Source organism: Chelonoidis abingdonii, chromosome 5 (assembly GCF_003597395.2).
Source record: "Chelonoidis abingdonii isolate Lonesome George chromosome 5, CheloAbing_2.0, whole genome shotgun sequence".
NCBI classification, from domain to species: domain Eukaryota; kingdom Metazoa; phylum Chordata; order Testudines; family Testudinidae; genus Chelonoidis; species Chelonoidis abingdonii.
The window spans coordinates 35,488,923-35,505,605 of NC_133773.1; the positions used below are offsets into that span (position 1 = coordinate 35,488,923).

The 16,683-nt window shown below is 39.1% G+C and overlaps 1 protein-coding gene across 2 annotated transcripts in view; it reads right to left on the reverse strand.

Annotated features, from left to right (window-relative positions):
- Positions 1 to 16,683, reverse strand: part of BANK1 (B cell scaffold protein with ankyrin repeats 1) — a 310,492-nt gene that overhangs the window by 185,866 nt on the left and 107,943 nt on the right. For both annotated transcript variants that reach the window (XM_075066227.1, XM_075066228.1), the window contains exons 7-8: positions 14,528 to 14,645; positions 1,124 to 1,320 (exon numbers count right to left, since the gene is read on the reverse strand). In XM_075066227.1, the coding sequence (XP_074922328.1) occupies positions 1,124 to 1,320; positions 14,528 to 14,645 (315 nt within the window). The remainder of the gene's footprint in view (positions 1 to 1,123; positions 1,321 to 14,527; positions 14,646 to 16,683) is intronic.

Below are 16,683 nucleotides of genomic sequence, written 5' to 3' on the forward strand. Positions count from 1 at the left end.
GGGTCCTTTGTTCTGTTCAGTTGCTCTCTAGGCTCTGAGGGTGATCACACTATCTCCAGGCTCTCTAATCTTCTGTTTCCAAGTTGTAAGTACAGGGGAAAAACAATATAGGTTTTTACATTGTTTTCTGTATTTGCAAGTGTGTAGTTTGCTGGAAATGTTTTTAAATTGTATTTTTTTTTAATAAGGCTGTTTATTCATTTTTATAAGCTAAACAGACCCTGTAATATTTCATCTTGATTGACAGAGACAATTTTTATGTCTTTTCTTCTTTTTATTAAAAAGTTTTCTTTTTAACCTGTTTGATTTTTCCTAGTAAGGCTCAAGGGATTGAGTCTGCAACTCACCAGGGAATGGGGAGAAAGAAGACAGGGGGAAGAGGAAATCTCTTTGTTATAGATTTACAAAGCTTGAATCTGCATGGCCTCTGGGTGAGGGGGAGAGAAACCTGATCTCTCTGTGTTTGTGTTTCAAGGAATTGAAACACGGTGATCTCCCAGTGTACTCAGGCAGAAGATCTGGAGGAGGTAAAGAGGGGAAGGGAAGTGGTTTATTTCCCTTTGTTGAGAGACTCAAGGAATCTGAGTCTTGGGGTCCCCAGGGAAGGTTTTGGGGAGACCAGAGTGTACCAGGCACTGGAATTCCTGGTTGGTGGCAGTGCTACAGGATCTAAGCTGGTAATTAAGCTTAGAGGTTTCATGCAGGTACCCAAATTTTGGACGCTAAGGTTCAGATTTGGGAAATATACCTTATGACAAGCTCTGATTGCTTGTTGCTCTACAGGCAGCACAGACCTAGACATACCATATGGACAATTTCTCACTGTGCTATCTTATCTCCACCTCCAATACCACTACACTAAGGGTTTGAAAGCACTGACATTCTGCGTGCCCGTTATATCAGTGCGCAAAGTGGGAAAGGTTCTTGTATCCTGCCCCACCTGTCATGCATCCACGCTGGGGCAGCCAGAATCCAACACAATGTTTTTAAAGAGAAGGACAACAGTATTAGGGTTTGACAAATATCAGTACCTTTTTCAAAGAAGACTCTATCCTATAACAGTACTGGTAGGCAGCTGGTTTTACATATTCTATATAAATTGTGGAAAAGTACACAAACTTACTGACAACTCTTGGATGATTTTTTGGAGTTCGTTGTGCCCATACCTTCCAGCAATATGTGCTGGGTTCTCTCCATGTTTGTTGGTTATTCTGCAAGCCTGACTTGCCTCAGGACACTGGAGTAGAAGAGTAGCAAGGTTCTTTAATCCAAATTTAGCTGCACAGTGGAGAAGTGTAGGAAGTTCTTTCCAATAGGAATCTGTATATGGAAATAAGAAAAGATTTTTTATAAAAGTTCCTGGTTTATAGATAAAACATATCGCCCTCCTTTACCAAACTTCCAGGATTCAATAATATGTAGTGTTATTATGAAAGCTGTCCTTGCAGAATTGGTCCTCGGAGAGCAAATTCTTATAACTAAAGTTTTATAATTCAAATAGTCGTCATACATTTCAGTAATGGTGCTCTTAACCTTCCTTTAACATAACCGAGAAGTCCCATTTTCTCTGACAGATGGAATTCCAAAAAACACTTGAATTATTTCTACTGATAAAAAATAAGAGCTGGACACTGCCCCAGGGGAAGAAAATTCTACAGTATAGGCATACCTTCCCATAAGTATTTATTACTAAAATTTTCTAAAGCCATTTTTAATCTCTGTAGCTGTCCTGAACATGACATTTCTAGAGGAGTATATTCATATATCTGTAATATAATACCCATTTTGCATGTTCATATAGCTAGATTGTATCTGCAAATGTGTGCCTATCAACTTACTGAAAATCAGGCCCATTTTTTTGTTTTAAAAATAACTCTACATTTGGGGAACAGATTTTTAGCCATTGTTCTGAAATAGTGGGACGTTAATTTGTATTGTCTCTTGTATTTCTCTTTTGAGGAATAAGTGAGGTAGGTAAACTGAAATTAATCGACTATTTCAAAACTTATTATTAGCAATGATACAATGGCAGTGAAGGAATGGCAAAATCTCAGCTAACAGTCATTAGAAAGATGAAAGTTCTTGCAATAGAAAAAAATAATTACTGATTCCAAAAAGGACTTTTATGATAGTTACTTAAATACTTGATTGCTTTTTGGACAAGGAAGCAAGAACAGAGAAACCTAGAAATATTTGTACTATACCATACTGAGTGGAGAACTAGCTGTTACCACTCTTTGTACTGTGGACTATAATGCTGAAGTTTTCAACCAATGGGGTTTTAAGTACTCAGCACCTTTGAAAAAACAAGTCATCTAAATATAAATATTTAAATAGATTCAGGAGCCTTGCATCTATTTATAGGCACACAGCTTCAAAAATTTGGGCCTCTGTTAGGAAAATATTTGTTTTTCTGTGTATATCCATACAGTAGATGTGGGTGTTTTTTAATTTTATATTTCTTTGATTCTTCTTAGTAAAAGTCTATTAAGAACTACAATAATTGTAATCTTAAAATAGCTCTAGCAATAAAAATATCTGAAGCTTCTTTGTGAGAAATAGCTGCTGTATGATATGTTTACTCTGCCTTTTCTCAGCCTTCTTATTTAAATTTCATAGTCTAGATTCTATATTAGAATAACTATAAATGTTTTTCCCCTAGAAAAGTGAACATAATCCACAATGTACTTAGTTATTTCTCTATATTTCCACACACAGCAGAAAAAATCTCTGGGGAAAACACACACACTATCAGGAGATGTCACACTAACAGTATAATATATGCAAGGACTTTTAAAACTAGATCAAAAACATCAAAGCTAGGTCTAATTCTGCACATTATGTGGGATTCTTTTACAAGTAAAATGTCTAAAAAATAGCTGGTATTTCAAAAGCATCTCAAAAAAGATTTCTTCCCTGAGTTGCCTATATTAAACTTTCTGCCTTTGAAGGTGTCTAGCAATAACATAAAAGTTGAAAAAGGTTCAAGGATAATTTTAGAGAGGATATGATAACAAAAAAAAAATGTAATTTCCAGCCTGTGTTTTGCAAGCATACTTCAAGAGGTCAAATATTTTATGCAAAAAACTTTTACAACATGTTAAGAACATGCTCTAAGGAAAAACTCCATGCCTTCAAATTAAACCAAATATAATTGCCATGAATGCAAAATAAGTCCTAATTTTATCATCTTATAAATTCCACTCACACACATTGCTTGAGATGGGAGAAAGTGACAAAATGCATCATAAAGAGTGCCACAAAGGAAAGTGAGGGAATCTCAGCACCTGAACTTTGTGTCACATTTGTCACAGTACTGTCTACATATGCATAACAAAATGCTATAATGCATGCAAACTGTGACAGTTTAGTATTTTATGGAGGCACTGGTTGAGACGCCTAAGTTAAGGTTGAATTTTCCACTCAAGGCAGTACTTCAATCTCTTTGTCATGAACAAAGAATATACAACATCCTCACAATTAGAAAGGATGAGTAATTAAATAATTTCTGAGAATTTACAAATAAATAGGTTTATTAAAATTATTAAAATTGGTATTTTAAAGAATTTTAACTTATATAGTTGTTGAATTTTTATTTTTAGCCTGAACAATCTTAATTATGGAATAATATAGCATCTTCACATTTTTCATGCAGTTATGATTATGGACTATTGGGGACAGGTTATTAGCTCATGTCACTCTTGAATGGAGCCATTGTGACATTATGGGTAACTCAACTGTGACAAAAAGTCAGACCTGACAGTTCTGGAGGTGTGGTCCTATTGAAATTCCAGGGAAGTGGAATTTCCCATGGCTAAAGGACTCTCCCTCAGCCTTTGGGGAGGATCCACTGAGCCTGGAAACTCAACAGATTACGGGGGACAACAAACCCCTGCAGAGACCCCGTGCAGTCCTAGAGAAAAGAACTCCAGTTTCAGCTTCGGGGAGCTTGGCTAGGAACCCTGAGGTCAAGCACAGGGTGTTGAGCTGGTGGCAGACAATGAACAGGACTAGTTGGTTAAGCACCAGTGCCCTCCCTCGAAGAGAGAAGCACTGGAGCAGTCCTGTCCACTCTGGAGGTGCAGTCTTATTGGGTGCTGGGAAGTGGGCAGGCGCAAAAGGCCCTTCCCCCAGCCTGGGGAGGAGCTACTGAGCCCAGAACTCACCTGAAGTCAGGGGACAACGAAGAAAAAAAACAGGACCAGGTGTGGGGGTCAAAAGGCCAAAACTAGGGAACCTGATGGGGATACTGAGCAGAGAATCCCAGACAGTGCTCACTGCTCCTCACAAGCATCCAAGGAGCCAGTGGTCCTTTTGAGCACTGGGACATGGGCGGGCGTTAGCTCACCCACTGCTAAAAGTCCCTCCCCCAACCTAGGGAGGAGCTACTGAACCCAGAACCCAACCAAGTTTGGGAGACAACAAAGGCAATAACGGGAACAAGCGTGGGGGTCAAAGGGCCAAAACTAGGGAACCAGAAGGGGACACCAAACAGAGAACACCAGATAGCTCCCACTGCTCCTCACAAGCATCCAAGGAGCCAGCGGACCTGGAGGTGTGGTTGAAGGCAGGTATATCCATCTTAGATTGGTTAAAGGCCTTTTTTCTATTAACTGAAAGGTTATCTCAGATTAATTAGGGGTACCTGAATCTAACTAAGGGCAGTCTGTGATCTTTAAAAACTTCCAGTGAGGGAGAAAGGAGAGGAGGAATGAGAAGTAAGCTGCAGAAAGGCTGTGTGCAGTGAGGGAAAAATGTTTCTGCTAGGTCAAGAGCTGTTTTACCCTATAAGGGGAAATCTTTTGTTTATTTTTGTTTGAGGGGGGAGGCTTTGATTCCCAGCATAGCTGGGCCCAGAGTAGTTTGAAGAGGGTGGAGCCAGCAGAAAAAGAGGCAGTGCTCCAGGAGGAATTCAAATTTTAATTTCGTTGTTGTTGTTTAAAGAAGCCCTTGAGCCAACCTTAAGCCCTACCCTGTAAATAAGCCAGTGTGAAGTATTAAATCTGCAGAGTAGGACTGATTTACCCCAGGTGCTCCTCAATGCCACTGGAGAAACACTGAGTCCTAATGTGACAAAAGAGGTACATTTGTCACACAATCAATCGTTACTATTTCTATCCAACTACTTTCCCTGCTACAATTCTATTACACCTCTATGTCGCTATAATGCGACCCGATATAACACGAATTCGGATATAATGCAGTAAAGCAGTGCTCCGGGGGAGCGGGGCTGCGCACTCCGATGGATCAAAGCAAGTTCGATACAACGCGGTTTCACCTATAACATGATAAGATTTTTTGGCTCCCAAGGACAGCGTTATATCGGGGTAGAGGTGCAGTTGGAATGAGACAGTGTGTGAAGGAAACTATACAAAAAGTGTCACTTAATTCCCAGTGGTCACTGGATCGGATCCAACCTTTATACTGGTATTAAATTCTTATGCTGTATGTTAAATTAAAGGACAGGCTGACCAGACTATGATCCAGAAACTTTGTGCTACCCCAGTCAATTTAAGCAGCAAGCTTGTATCAGTAAGACTGTATCTGGTCTTAAAAGTTAAAAGCCATAAAAAATTAAAGTTGATAGAACATATCATTATTACATATATTCCGCTTGCTAGTGATATCACAAGGTGGCATTCTCCAAGGGTTTCTTTTTTAATATTAATGTATGAAATCTGTAACAATTAACATTAACAAAGAAACCATAATAATTGTTTACATTCAAAACGAGGCTGGATAACCCATCTATCTCATTCAACTTGGAATTGAATGATTATTGATTGTTTTACATTAATGATGAAATAAAGACTTTAAAGTGCTGTGACGTGTCTGATTATCAGTGGTAAAGGCATTAATTCCCTTTGATTATGTGAGTCTTGTTATTTAAAAACACTGATAGACAAGGCAGAATAAAGGGAGAGGTTGTAAGATACCTATAGTAAATCAGGCTAGTCTGCCTTTTGAAGTTTCAGTGTAGTGTATTCTGTATATCAGTCATGTTACTCATGCTGCAAATTCATTTATGATTCTTTTATACCGATGACATATAGATTATAGTTACACTGCAATTGAAGATATGATTGCATACCTGCACTAGCTTTATTTTAGCTAGCACACTAAAAATAGCAGTGAAGCTGGGGCAGTATGGACTTCCGCACAGGCCTCCCCTAATACTAGGTATGTCTCACATTGCTAGTCTGCACTTAGGCCCCTGCTGTTGTGCCTTCACTGCTGTTTGGGGCATGGGCTCATTCTTAACATTTGCTGCATAATGGCATTGAATTCAAGGGATGTTTTGAGTGCTGAAGGAATGCAGGCACCAGGGACTAGCTTCACAAGGGGGACTTGCCTTACATTATTCAGTGTTGCAACGCCTAACTTTCAGGTGCCTTGCTGCACAGTGGAATTCACATCCCCAAGTTAGGTGCCCAGGCTCCCTAGCCAATGCCTGCAGAGAATTGGGTGCCTAAAAAGGGATTTACAGAAGTCAGCTTGATGAGCAGGGAGCCGCCTGAACCAACCAGTAGGAAATGACAAGGAGAGGGTTGACTTAAGCCCAGCCTCTCAGAAGGGAGTTAGAGCCTCTAACTCTGGGTCATGAGGAGGTCCTCTGTCTGCTTGGGATTCACAGCCATGAACCCTCTCCTGGAGTTAGGCACCTAGGCAGATCAGCCTTTCCTTGCAAAAAACAAAACAAGGAGGAGGTGGTTAAGGCACTCACTTGGGTCCCTGCTCCAAACCAGACAGAGTGGAGAGATTAACCTAGTTTTTCCACATCCCAGGGGCAGCACCAGCAACTCCCCACAGGCTAAGCATGCTGAGAGCACACCTACTGGATTAAGCCCCAAAGGTGACATAAGCAGGAGAACGAATAGATTTGAGGATCCCACTGGGGCTTAGGTGCTAAGCAGTTAAACACATTTAGGACATAGACTTGCATATGCCTACTAGAAGAAATGTAGGTGCCATTGGGACTTTACTGGCAGAACTTGGGCACCATGGGACTTTAGCCACCTACAGGGTCAGACAGCATCTGAATGGGGGTCTGCGAATGCCAGTGGCACCTAAAAGTTGGACTTACAAATCTAAAGGGGCAGCTAGGTGGCTCAGTCCCACTTGCGAATCTGGTCCCTGAGGTGAAATCTTGACCCAGAAGAGGCCAGGATTTCACCCACAATATCTATTTGCAGTTTCTCTGACTCTATAGCCTGTCAACAGTATGCAGTAGCCCAGCATAAGTAAAAATATTGTGTCTTCCCCTTCCATTCACGCACTCCAGTTCCAGCAAAGCAAAATTCCTAAAATCCAATGTCTGTAGCAGTTCCTCAGATTCATCTGTCCATCATCTCCTTTCCTAAACTGGGATTCTGTTTTAATGCACCAAAATATCATTCAGTGTGTTGAAAAGAGAGGCATTGGAACAATTTGTTACACATTTTACTAGACTATTGTCATTAACTTGGAAGGTAGTTAGGGATAAATAATCTAACCAGTGTTAATTCCCAATAAAACACATATCTTGATGAAATGCGGTTACTTAAAATTAAAAATTTGTAATGTCAAAACCTGTCAGGAAATCAGTGCAGATTTAAATTATCACACTTGATGAACAAACCATTTCTTAACACTATACAAGATTAGAGTTATCAGAACTAAAATGAAAGTTAAAAAGCATCTTAATTTGAACTCCACCCAAATTTAAATTTCAGCAGAACCAGACAGCAGTACAGATTAGGAGTTTAAAACAAAATGCTTCGGCAAGGCTCTGTTTATGTTCTAGATAAGAAAAGTTATCCAAATGGCATCAGCAGTGTTTAAAAATGTGTACCTACAAGATGGGAAAATGGAAGCAGAAGGAATAAGAACTACAGCTTGTGGTTGTGGTTCTGCATTTCAGCAAGATTGTTATGAATATTTTAAAAGCTTCCCTCTCCAGATTTCAGAATGAACCAACACCCACATGTCCTATGTACTTCGTGTGCACATGCGTGTAGTGTAATGTAACATAATAGATATATCTGACTATAAATAATAAATAAGTAATATACAGTTTCCGTCAAAACATGAACAAGCTCGTCAGAGTGAAAAAACCTTACACTGGTCTGTCACTGAGCTCATTTCTCTTACAGCCAGTGATGGTACTGTATGGTGATCAACTAAAACTACATCTTCTTTGAGATGAGATTAAAGCCCGGATAGACATACCCATGCTAATATAGCTAACAATGTCGGGCATAGATTTCAGCGTGGGCTAGCAATGCAAGCAGGTACACAGGGTTCCCAGCCTTCTTGTGCAACCCATGCTAAAGCCTGTGGGGATGCATCTGCACAGTTACTTTTAGCCAAACTAGCAGGGGTAAAGCTAGCACACATACATCTATCCAAGCTGCAGTCACACGTTGGATTGCAGTGGAGACATACCCTTAGATAGTGTGGGCCTGGTTTTGAAAATTTGAGGCCCCGGCAAGGGCAATAACTGTATGCTTTATTTACACATGATGATAACAATAGCAACGATGAGGTATTTACATGTGCCACTTGTCAGATATGCTGTGCCATTTGTGTGCACAGATAGGAAATGTGTTGGCAACTTTGATAACTGCACACACATTTAATGCACATTTTTGTACATGGCTCCATGCTTTTCAAGTTTCAAAAAAATCAAGTTCCAGGAAGCCTTGTGAGCCATATGCCCATGTTTACAATTCAAAACATGTCCTTTATACCTATTTTTGGCTTATCAATTCAAAACCAACACATGTATTTTATTCATTAAATAGAATGTACATAGAAGTGCCTGTTTTCCAGCTGTTATCACTTACTAAATGGGCAGTATGTATTCCTTTTCCAGAACCCAACATTTTGATTACAGATAATTACTACTGTTAACCTTGTAAACCTACATCTTTTGTGTCAGCAGAGAGAAACTGAACACACATGCAGCAATTATTTGAACACAGAGTTCAGCATGGTGCAAAGCACTCATACAACTTAATTCTTCAGCTTTCAGAAACTCTGGATGAGGAATTTACATTTCACATTTTAGCAGAGATTGCACATAGTGGGAGGCTGAGGTGGGAATGGGGCTAACTTGACATACTGGGTTATGGAGGAGCTGCAATTATGACAAACTTCCTACAATTCATAAGAATGCAGCTTTTCCCCAACAAATTATAAGCAACTTGTTGGAATATTGCTCTTCTCTCATCTGCATCTTCCCTTCACCATGTCCCCCCTGCAGAACCCACTCTCATCACATCATCCTTCCCCACTCCTGAGCACAGCCCCACTTCCTCTCAATCCTATGACATCCTGAATTCACAGAATGTAGCTGGGGAGTCAAGAAGGCAAGCTGGCCAACATGAGAGAACAGATGGAGATGGCACGTCTGGCAGCTCCATCAGCTTTTCTGTTTATGGCTCTACATTGGATTATAATGACTAAGAAGAGTTTGTGTTTAATATAATTTTTGAAAATTGTGCTACTAAGATGTGAGATTTTATGAAAATATACATGTATATGAAGTTTGCAGTTTATAATGACTATGGGTGTTTTAGCTATACAGGGCCCAAAAAAACCCCACCTTGAACTCTCTGGGGTAATTTCAGAAAAAGCTCATTTCTGCCATCATTACTGAATCTCTCACAAAAATATACTGTAGAAAAATTTGAAGCATTATTGTGTTAAAGCAATTTAATTCAATTGTTAAAGTGTCATTTAGAGGATTTTATCCTCACTTTAAATATAAATCTCCATGCGATCTGAACTATAGAGGTGCTAGTAAGCGTCTTCCATATTTCCACTTTCCCTAGTTTTTCATGGCATCTGGTTCAAAAGTCAGTGAGGAAGGGAAAATAAATTCTGTTTATAAGGGACTCCAGCTACTTTCTTGGGGGCATGATTTTAGCTCCACCTTTAGTAAAGGTGTGACACATACAAGGTCTGTCTTGACTTCCTGAACTGGCTCAGGGTTACAAAAGCTTATGCCATGTCACATGGCTACAGTCAGTATCCAGTACTTCCTTTCAGTTAAATGGCATGGTGAAAACCCACATCTGAATAGTAAATATGAGTTTTCCCCCTTAAATAAAGATAATCTCTTGAAGTCAAAGATTCTGTTTAGACTGTTAGAAATTATGCTACGATGAGAATTTTTTGGACTAATCAAATGTTCTTGAAGCAAGAGGGAACAGGACTATCAACAATCACTTAATGGTATGTTGTCATAATATAGATGATATAGAACAACTGGCTGGCTAAAATGATCTAGAGATTTCATCTTGCATTGCATATGCTATTTTAGCTAGATTTTTATTAAAATATATGTGTATATCACATGCTGCACAGTAGACACTTGCTTATCTGCACTTCACTAATATGTACACAATCTGTACTCTCTCTTCTCTGAGATTTAACAGAGTGCCATAGTGAGATCTCTTGTGCTGAGAATTTTTTATAGTTATAAAATATGCTATACTGTGAAGTACCATAAAAAACTAAATCTTCACCTGTCAAAATAAGTGAATAAGGATAATGCATCACAAAATGTACTTTGCTTCTTAGCTTACTTTTTTAAAATAGTAATTGTTCACTTAATTGCTGATCCACAACATTCAGTAATTTGCAATGGGTTCCCCATGAGCTCAAATTAGAGATATTCTACTGTAAAGAATTGTTCTACTGTACTGTATTTAACTCATTAAAATGAGGGACAAAAGAGGTTTTATGTTGTATATGCTAGCAAAGTACTGTAATTATTTGAACACACAAAAGCTTTAGAAGGAAAATAACTATCCTTAAACTTGCAGATTTGTCATACTGAAGCTAAGTATAGGGAATATCTCTAAAACCCTTACTAGCTGTAGAGCCAGAAAGAACTACTTGTGTGTCCACTTCAGGCTAGGACATCTAGGGATGGGAACAATTTTTGGTCACTAAAAATGTAAATCCTGACTTGGTAATCTAGAGATGAAAGCCTCTCTCTTTATTCTTTCCATTATCACTCCCCAATGAAGGAAGTTAAAAGCAACAGTGCAGTGATCAGAGCATAAAGCTATTGCAGATGCCCATCTTAGTAGAGTATTAACTAGGTAGTTGGTGATCATGAGTAGGAAACAGAGTGTATAAGGATAGGGAGTAATCCAGGTCCAGTTTTTTAAAGATATTTAGACACCTAACAATGCACATAGACACCCAATAGGATGATTCTTTAAAAAAATCGCACTAGATGCTAATCTACATCTTTAAGGGCCTAAATACCTTTGAAAATCTGGTCTCCAGTGCTTTCTTGTGATTAAAAATAACTTTTAATGAATATGTGCAAGGCTATATGTGAGTTGTTGCTGTATATTTACTTGCCTACCACAGTCAATACCCACCACCATTTTATAACTCCTAACTGTAAAGCTGTAACACTGGCAGGCCTAATGCCAGTTCTTGCCAAGGCTGCAGGCATTAGCTAAAAACTGATAACCTCGTAGCTGGAGACCAGACCAGGTCACCTGTATCTTAGATTTGGTCAAATTAGTCTTATAAAAATGTATTTGGTGCTTAGACTCTAATACAAGCATTTCATAATCTCGCTTATAATAATCCATACCCCATAGTATAAGGTAATATTTTCAGTGTTTGCTCTGCAACTGTAAAAGTATTTTCTCTGCAACTGTAAACCACCACCACACCCCTCTCCAGTCAGAAGAGAAGCATGATTAGGTGTGAAACCACAAGAGGTGTTATCTCCTGTCCAACAAAAGATTGCCCATAGACATCAGATAAACCATTGTGGAACATCAGAGGATAAAAAACTGTTGATTGTTCATCACCACCACCACCTATGAAGAGAAAACATGCATGTGAACTAGTCCCATCATCTGGAACTCTGGGGAAAGGAATAAAAATCCCTGACAAGAAGGAACTTCATCTTTTTTGGCTGTTTGAACTCTAAAGGGCCAGACTCTAAACTGAAACCAGAGACTGCCAGGGGCTGCCTCTGGGTCTGTGCTGAAAGACACTTTGAATAGACCAATCATTACAACTCTGTCTCTCTTAGGTTTTAGATGGTAACTCATTGGTGTGTATATGTTTGCTTGCTATCCCCTAATGCCAGCCCTGTGTACGTTTCCATGATTTATTATTTATTTCCCACATCCTGTCCATGACTTTCACTAAAAATACCCATGCCAACATCGCAGCCTTGGGTAAGTATTATGGTAATGCCCAAGAGGATCTGTGATCTTAAGGACTACATGCACTGGGGTGATTTGGACTGTTTTGGGGACTTTTGTTATGGAACATTTACATACTTGTTAAGCAACTACTTTGGGACTAGAGGACAAGATTCCATGAAGTTACATGAGAGCCAAGGAGGAAACTGAGGTGAGGGACCACTTACAGGGCTGCCCTGAGACCATGAGGGGGTGCCTAAGAGAAGCCTGTGGCAGCTAGAAGCTACTATAAAATTACATAGAAATGGCAAAATACAAAGCCAAAATTAAAGAAATTTGACTTTTTCCAAAATGAGGATCTCAACTTGAATGCCCCAGGCCTCAACACATTTATACCCTTCAGTCATTCCTCTGATGGGGGATCTGCAACAGACTCAGAAGGGCTCAATTAAAGATTATCTGGACTCTCTCCATGCCAAAATAAGGTTAGATGTGTGCTTCTCTTTCTTCCTTGGAGGCAAAATAACAATTATGGTATAGAGTAGACTGAGATCTGGCATAAAATCAAAGAAATGCAGGGCTAGAAGGAACCTCAAGAGGTCACTGAGTTCTTCCCCTGCACAGAGGTACAACCAAGTATATGTAGACCATCCCTGATAGGCATTTATCTAACCAGTTCTTAAAAACCTCCAGCGATGGGGATTCCATAACCTCATTTGGAAATCTCTTCCAGAGCTTAACTACCTTTATAGTTATAAAGTTTTCCTAATATTTTAACCCAAATCTTCCTTGCTGCAGATTAAGCCAATTAACTCCTGTCCTACCTTCAATGGACATGAAAAACAATAGAAAATTGTCTTCAAATATATTAAGGTTGACTGTGCGTTGTTTGAAAAAATACTTGCTTCTGTTTGTTTTAAACCTGCTGCCTATTAATTTCACTTGATGGCCCCCCTAGTTCTTGTGTTATGAGAAAGAGTAAATAACACTTTCTTATTTACTTTTTCCACACCAGTCATGATATTATAGACCTCTATCATATCCCCCCTTAGTCGTCTTTTCCAAGCTGAAAAGTCCCACTCTTATTAATCTCTCCTCATACGGCAGCCGTTCCATACCCCTAATAATTTTTGTTATCCTTTTCTGAACCTTTTTGAAGTCCAATATATCTTTTTTGAGATGGGGTGATCACATCTGTACGCAGTATTCAAGATGTGGGTGTACCATGGATTTAAATAGAGGCAATATGATATTTTCTATCTCATTATCTATCCCTTTCTTAATGGTTCCCAACATTCTTTTTGCTTTTTTGACTGCTGCTGCACATCGAGTGGATGTTTTCAGAGAACTATCCTCAATGACTCCAAGATCTCTTTCTTGAGTGGTAACAGCTAATTTAGACCTCATCATTTTTTATGTATAGTTGTGATTATGTTTTCCAAAGTGCATTCCTTTCTTGTGGGTAATTTTGATGCCTCAAACTTATACCCCACACAACTGACAGTTATATGAAAAGGGAAAACTTGTATTTTCTGGGCTTCTAACTTTGCAGCAAGGCTCCTGAAGAAACTGGGGCTAACAGACAACCTGCAAATGCCCCACGTGACACTTCAGAAACATAAACTGAGAAAAGACCATCAGTTTATTGCAATATACTTTCAAATGTGTCAGGAACATAAAATGGCTAAATGAATTCAACCAAGACTTTGATTTTGGGCTTTAATTAGTAGTTTGTGTTGATATCCCAATGAACCAGTTACACAGAGTTTATATTTCTGTTTTATGGTGAGTTTGGATGCTTTTTCTATGGACTATCTTTCTGCCAGAATAAAGTAATGGAAACTATTAAGCCCAATTTTCCTACAATAGAGTATAGATACTTAATACAGTTTTAAGATTCAAATACATCTATCCTCTTCAGACACTCAACCTTTTTTGCATTTTAAACTGTTGCATCCCAACAATAATTAAATTAAATGAAAACCTGGATGTAAGAAAACGATTATTAAAAAGTAGTGCAAATATATATCTAGTTTCTCTCTCTCTCTTCTGTCTCCTCAATATTGGTGTATATCTCTTAATGCCTGTCTTTCCAATGACATACACAGTACCCATAGCTTGAAATTAAACTCTCAGCCATGGTCAAACACAAACAACATGCACAATTTTTTAGATAATGTATGTGCGAACGATGTGACAGTGGTTTATAAGCTATTTTAAAATGTTCCTGGTTATTGGTGTCCTTAATGTAGGCTTCTGCATTTCACTAATAGCCACTATATGTATATCCAAAACTTGTCTTAAATAGGCAATTGCTACAACAGTAGTGTACAAGTAAATGCATATGAGAATGTACTCACTAGCTTGTTGATGGTGCACTTCATTTGGGAAAGCACTGAATTCATAAGCAGACTCCTTGCTTTTCAACAAGAAGGTCAGAGTACTGTCAAGCTTCTCCACAGAAGAAAACTTGAAAGCCTGTTTAGAAGAAAGATAAGAGAAAAATTCACATCACGTAGTGCTTATGTATTATTAACCATGTCCTTGTAGTGGCAGTGAATCAAAGGATTTAAACAAACTAAATATAAACTCAGTCCCATTAAGATTAGCTTATTTTTGAAAGACCACAAAGGAGAAGTAATCTGACATAAGACCACCAAGATATTTTGACCAAAATAAGGAAAAGAGGACATTTTGGCCCCAAGCCTTAGCTGTGACTAAACTCAGAAGGACTGAGGAAGGCCTTTAAGAAACCTTTGTGTTCCTCCTATTCTTGGCTCAGCAGTGCACTGGACCAGTATCCTGACCTAATTTAGAGCAATATGGGGGTTATTCTAATTTATACCAGCCGCCAACCGACCCAAGAGGGTATTACTGCAGTTGGGGATCACAAGGCAGGATGTTACCTAGGCTGACCCAAGTGAGGAGGATGGTATTATTACCTGGGTCTACACTAGGGATTGGCAACCTTTCAGAAGTGGTGTGCCAAGTCTTCATTTATTCACTCTAATTTAAGGTTTCGCATGCCAGTAATACATTTTAATATTTTTAGAAGGTCTCTTTCTATAAGTCTATAATATATAAATAAACTATTGTGGTATGTAAAGTAAATAAGGTTTTTTAAATGTTTAAGAAGCTTCTTTTAAAATTAAATTAAAATGCAGAGCCCCCTGGACCAGTGGCCAGGACCTGGGCAGTGTGAGTGCCACTGAAAATCACTCGCGTGCCGCCTTTTAGGTCTACTTTGCACAAGTGACACACTGTAAAGCAGCTACACATATCTGAGGATCAGGGGTAACTGTGTGGAAAATATTAGTGGTCTTATGGCAAAACAATTTGACTGGCTCATTTATTAGCTACAGAAGATACTCATACTGCACTGAATCATATCAGGAACCAAGTTATGTTAGTTGCAATGATCCAAGCTAATGTCCCAATCACTGCACCACACTCAAAAGGGCTGGAAAAACAACTGTGCCTCATGGCAGCCTGGTGCATAATGGGAACTGTGCAGTCTGCTCTCCACCATGCAGCTAATACTTCTGTGGGCTAGGAAAGCAGGTGGAACAGCAGGACCCATAGCTGTATTTCCTCCCTGCCACCTTTGAGGTGCCAAGGAGAGTAGTCTGACTGCAAAGAAATTGTGACAAGCCCTAGAGTGGGCTGCACAAACATTCCTTGCATGTTCTCTCCATCAACTCAAACCCCAGAAAACGGCTTGTTACTATTACTATCCTAAAATGATTTTTGAGAGAAAAGTTTGAAACAAAGAGGCTTACAGTATATTATATAATGTTTAACATAACAAAGAGTTTGAAGGGTGACATTTACACATTGAGCTATCACTTTGTTAGTTTATCAGGATATGTCTACCCTGCAGTTGGAGGTGTGATTGCAGCACCAGCTGGCATACCCACACTAGCTTTAATCTAGCTAGCATGGCTAAAAGTAAAGATGTAGCAGTACAGGATTCAATGCAGGCTAGCAATGTGAGTATGTAGCAAAAGTCCCCAGGGTGCTTGTACAACCCAAAGCAAAGTCTGTGCTGCTACAGCTTCACTGCTGTTTTTAGCATGCCAGCTAAATTAAAGCTAGCGCAAGTTATGCCAGCCTGTTCTGCAATCACACCTCTGCCTGTAGTACAGATAAACTCGCAGACTCATGGCAGTTGAGGAACCTTTTACTGAGGGAACATTTCTGAGCATGCCCTGCTGTACATAAAAATATGCACTAATAAATGAAAACAAAAGCTGAAAACACTGGCTGCAGACCAGCCACAAGGATATCCTCCTCAGAAGAAGCAAAACTAAAGTAGCAGCCAACTTTTTGCAGCTCCGAAAGGATCCTACAAAATACTGTACTTAGTACAGAGCGATCTCCATACTTTATCATGACAGCCATGCAGTGCCACCATTTTGGGGGGGCGGTGTTCCTTGTAAAGAGATTTCTTTTTTAGAATGGAAAACCCACATACAATACTGGATAAAAAGAATTTAACTACATAACAATAAGAATA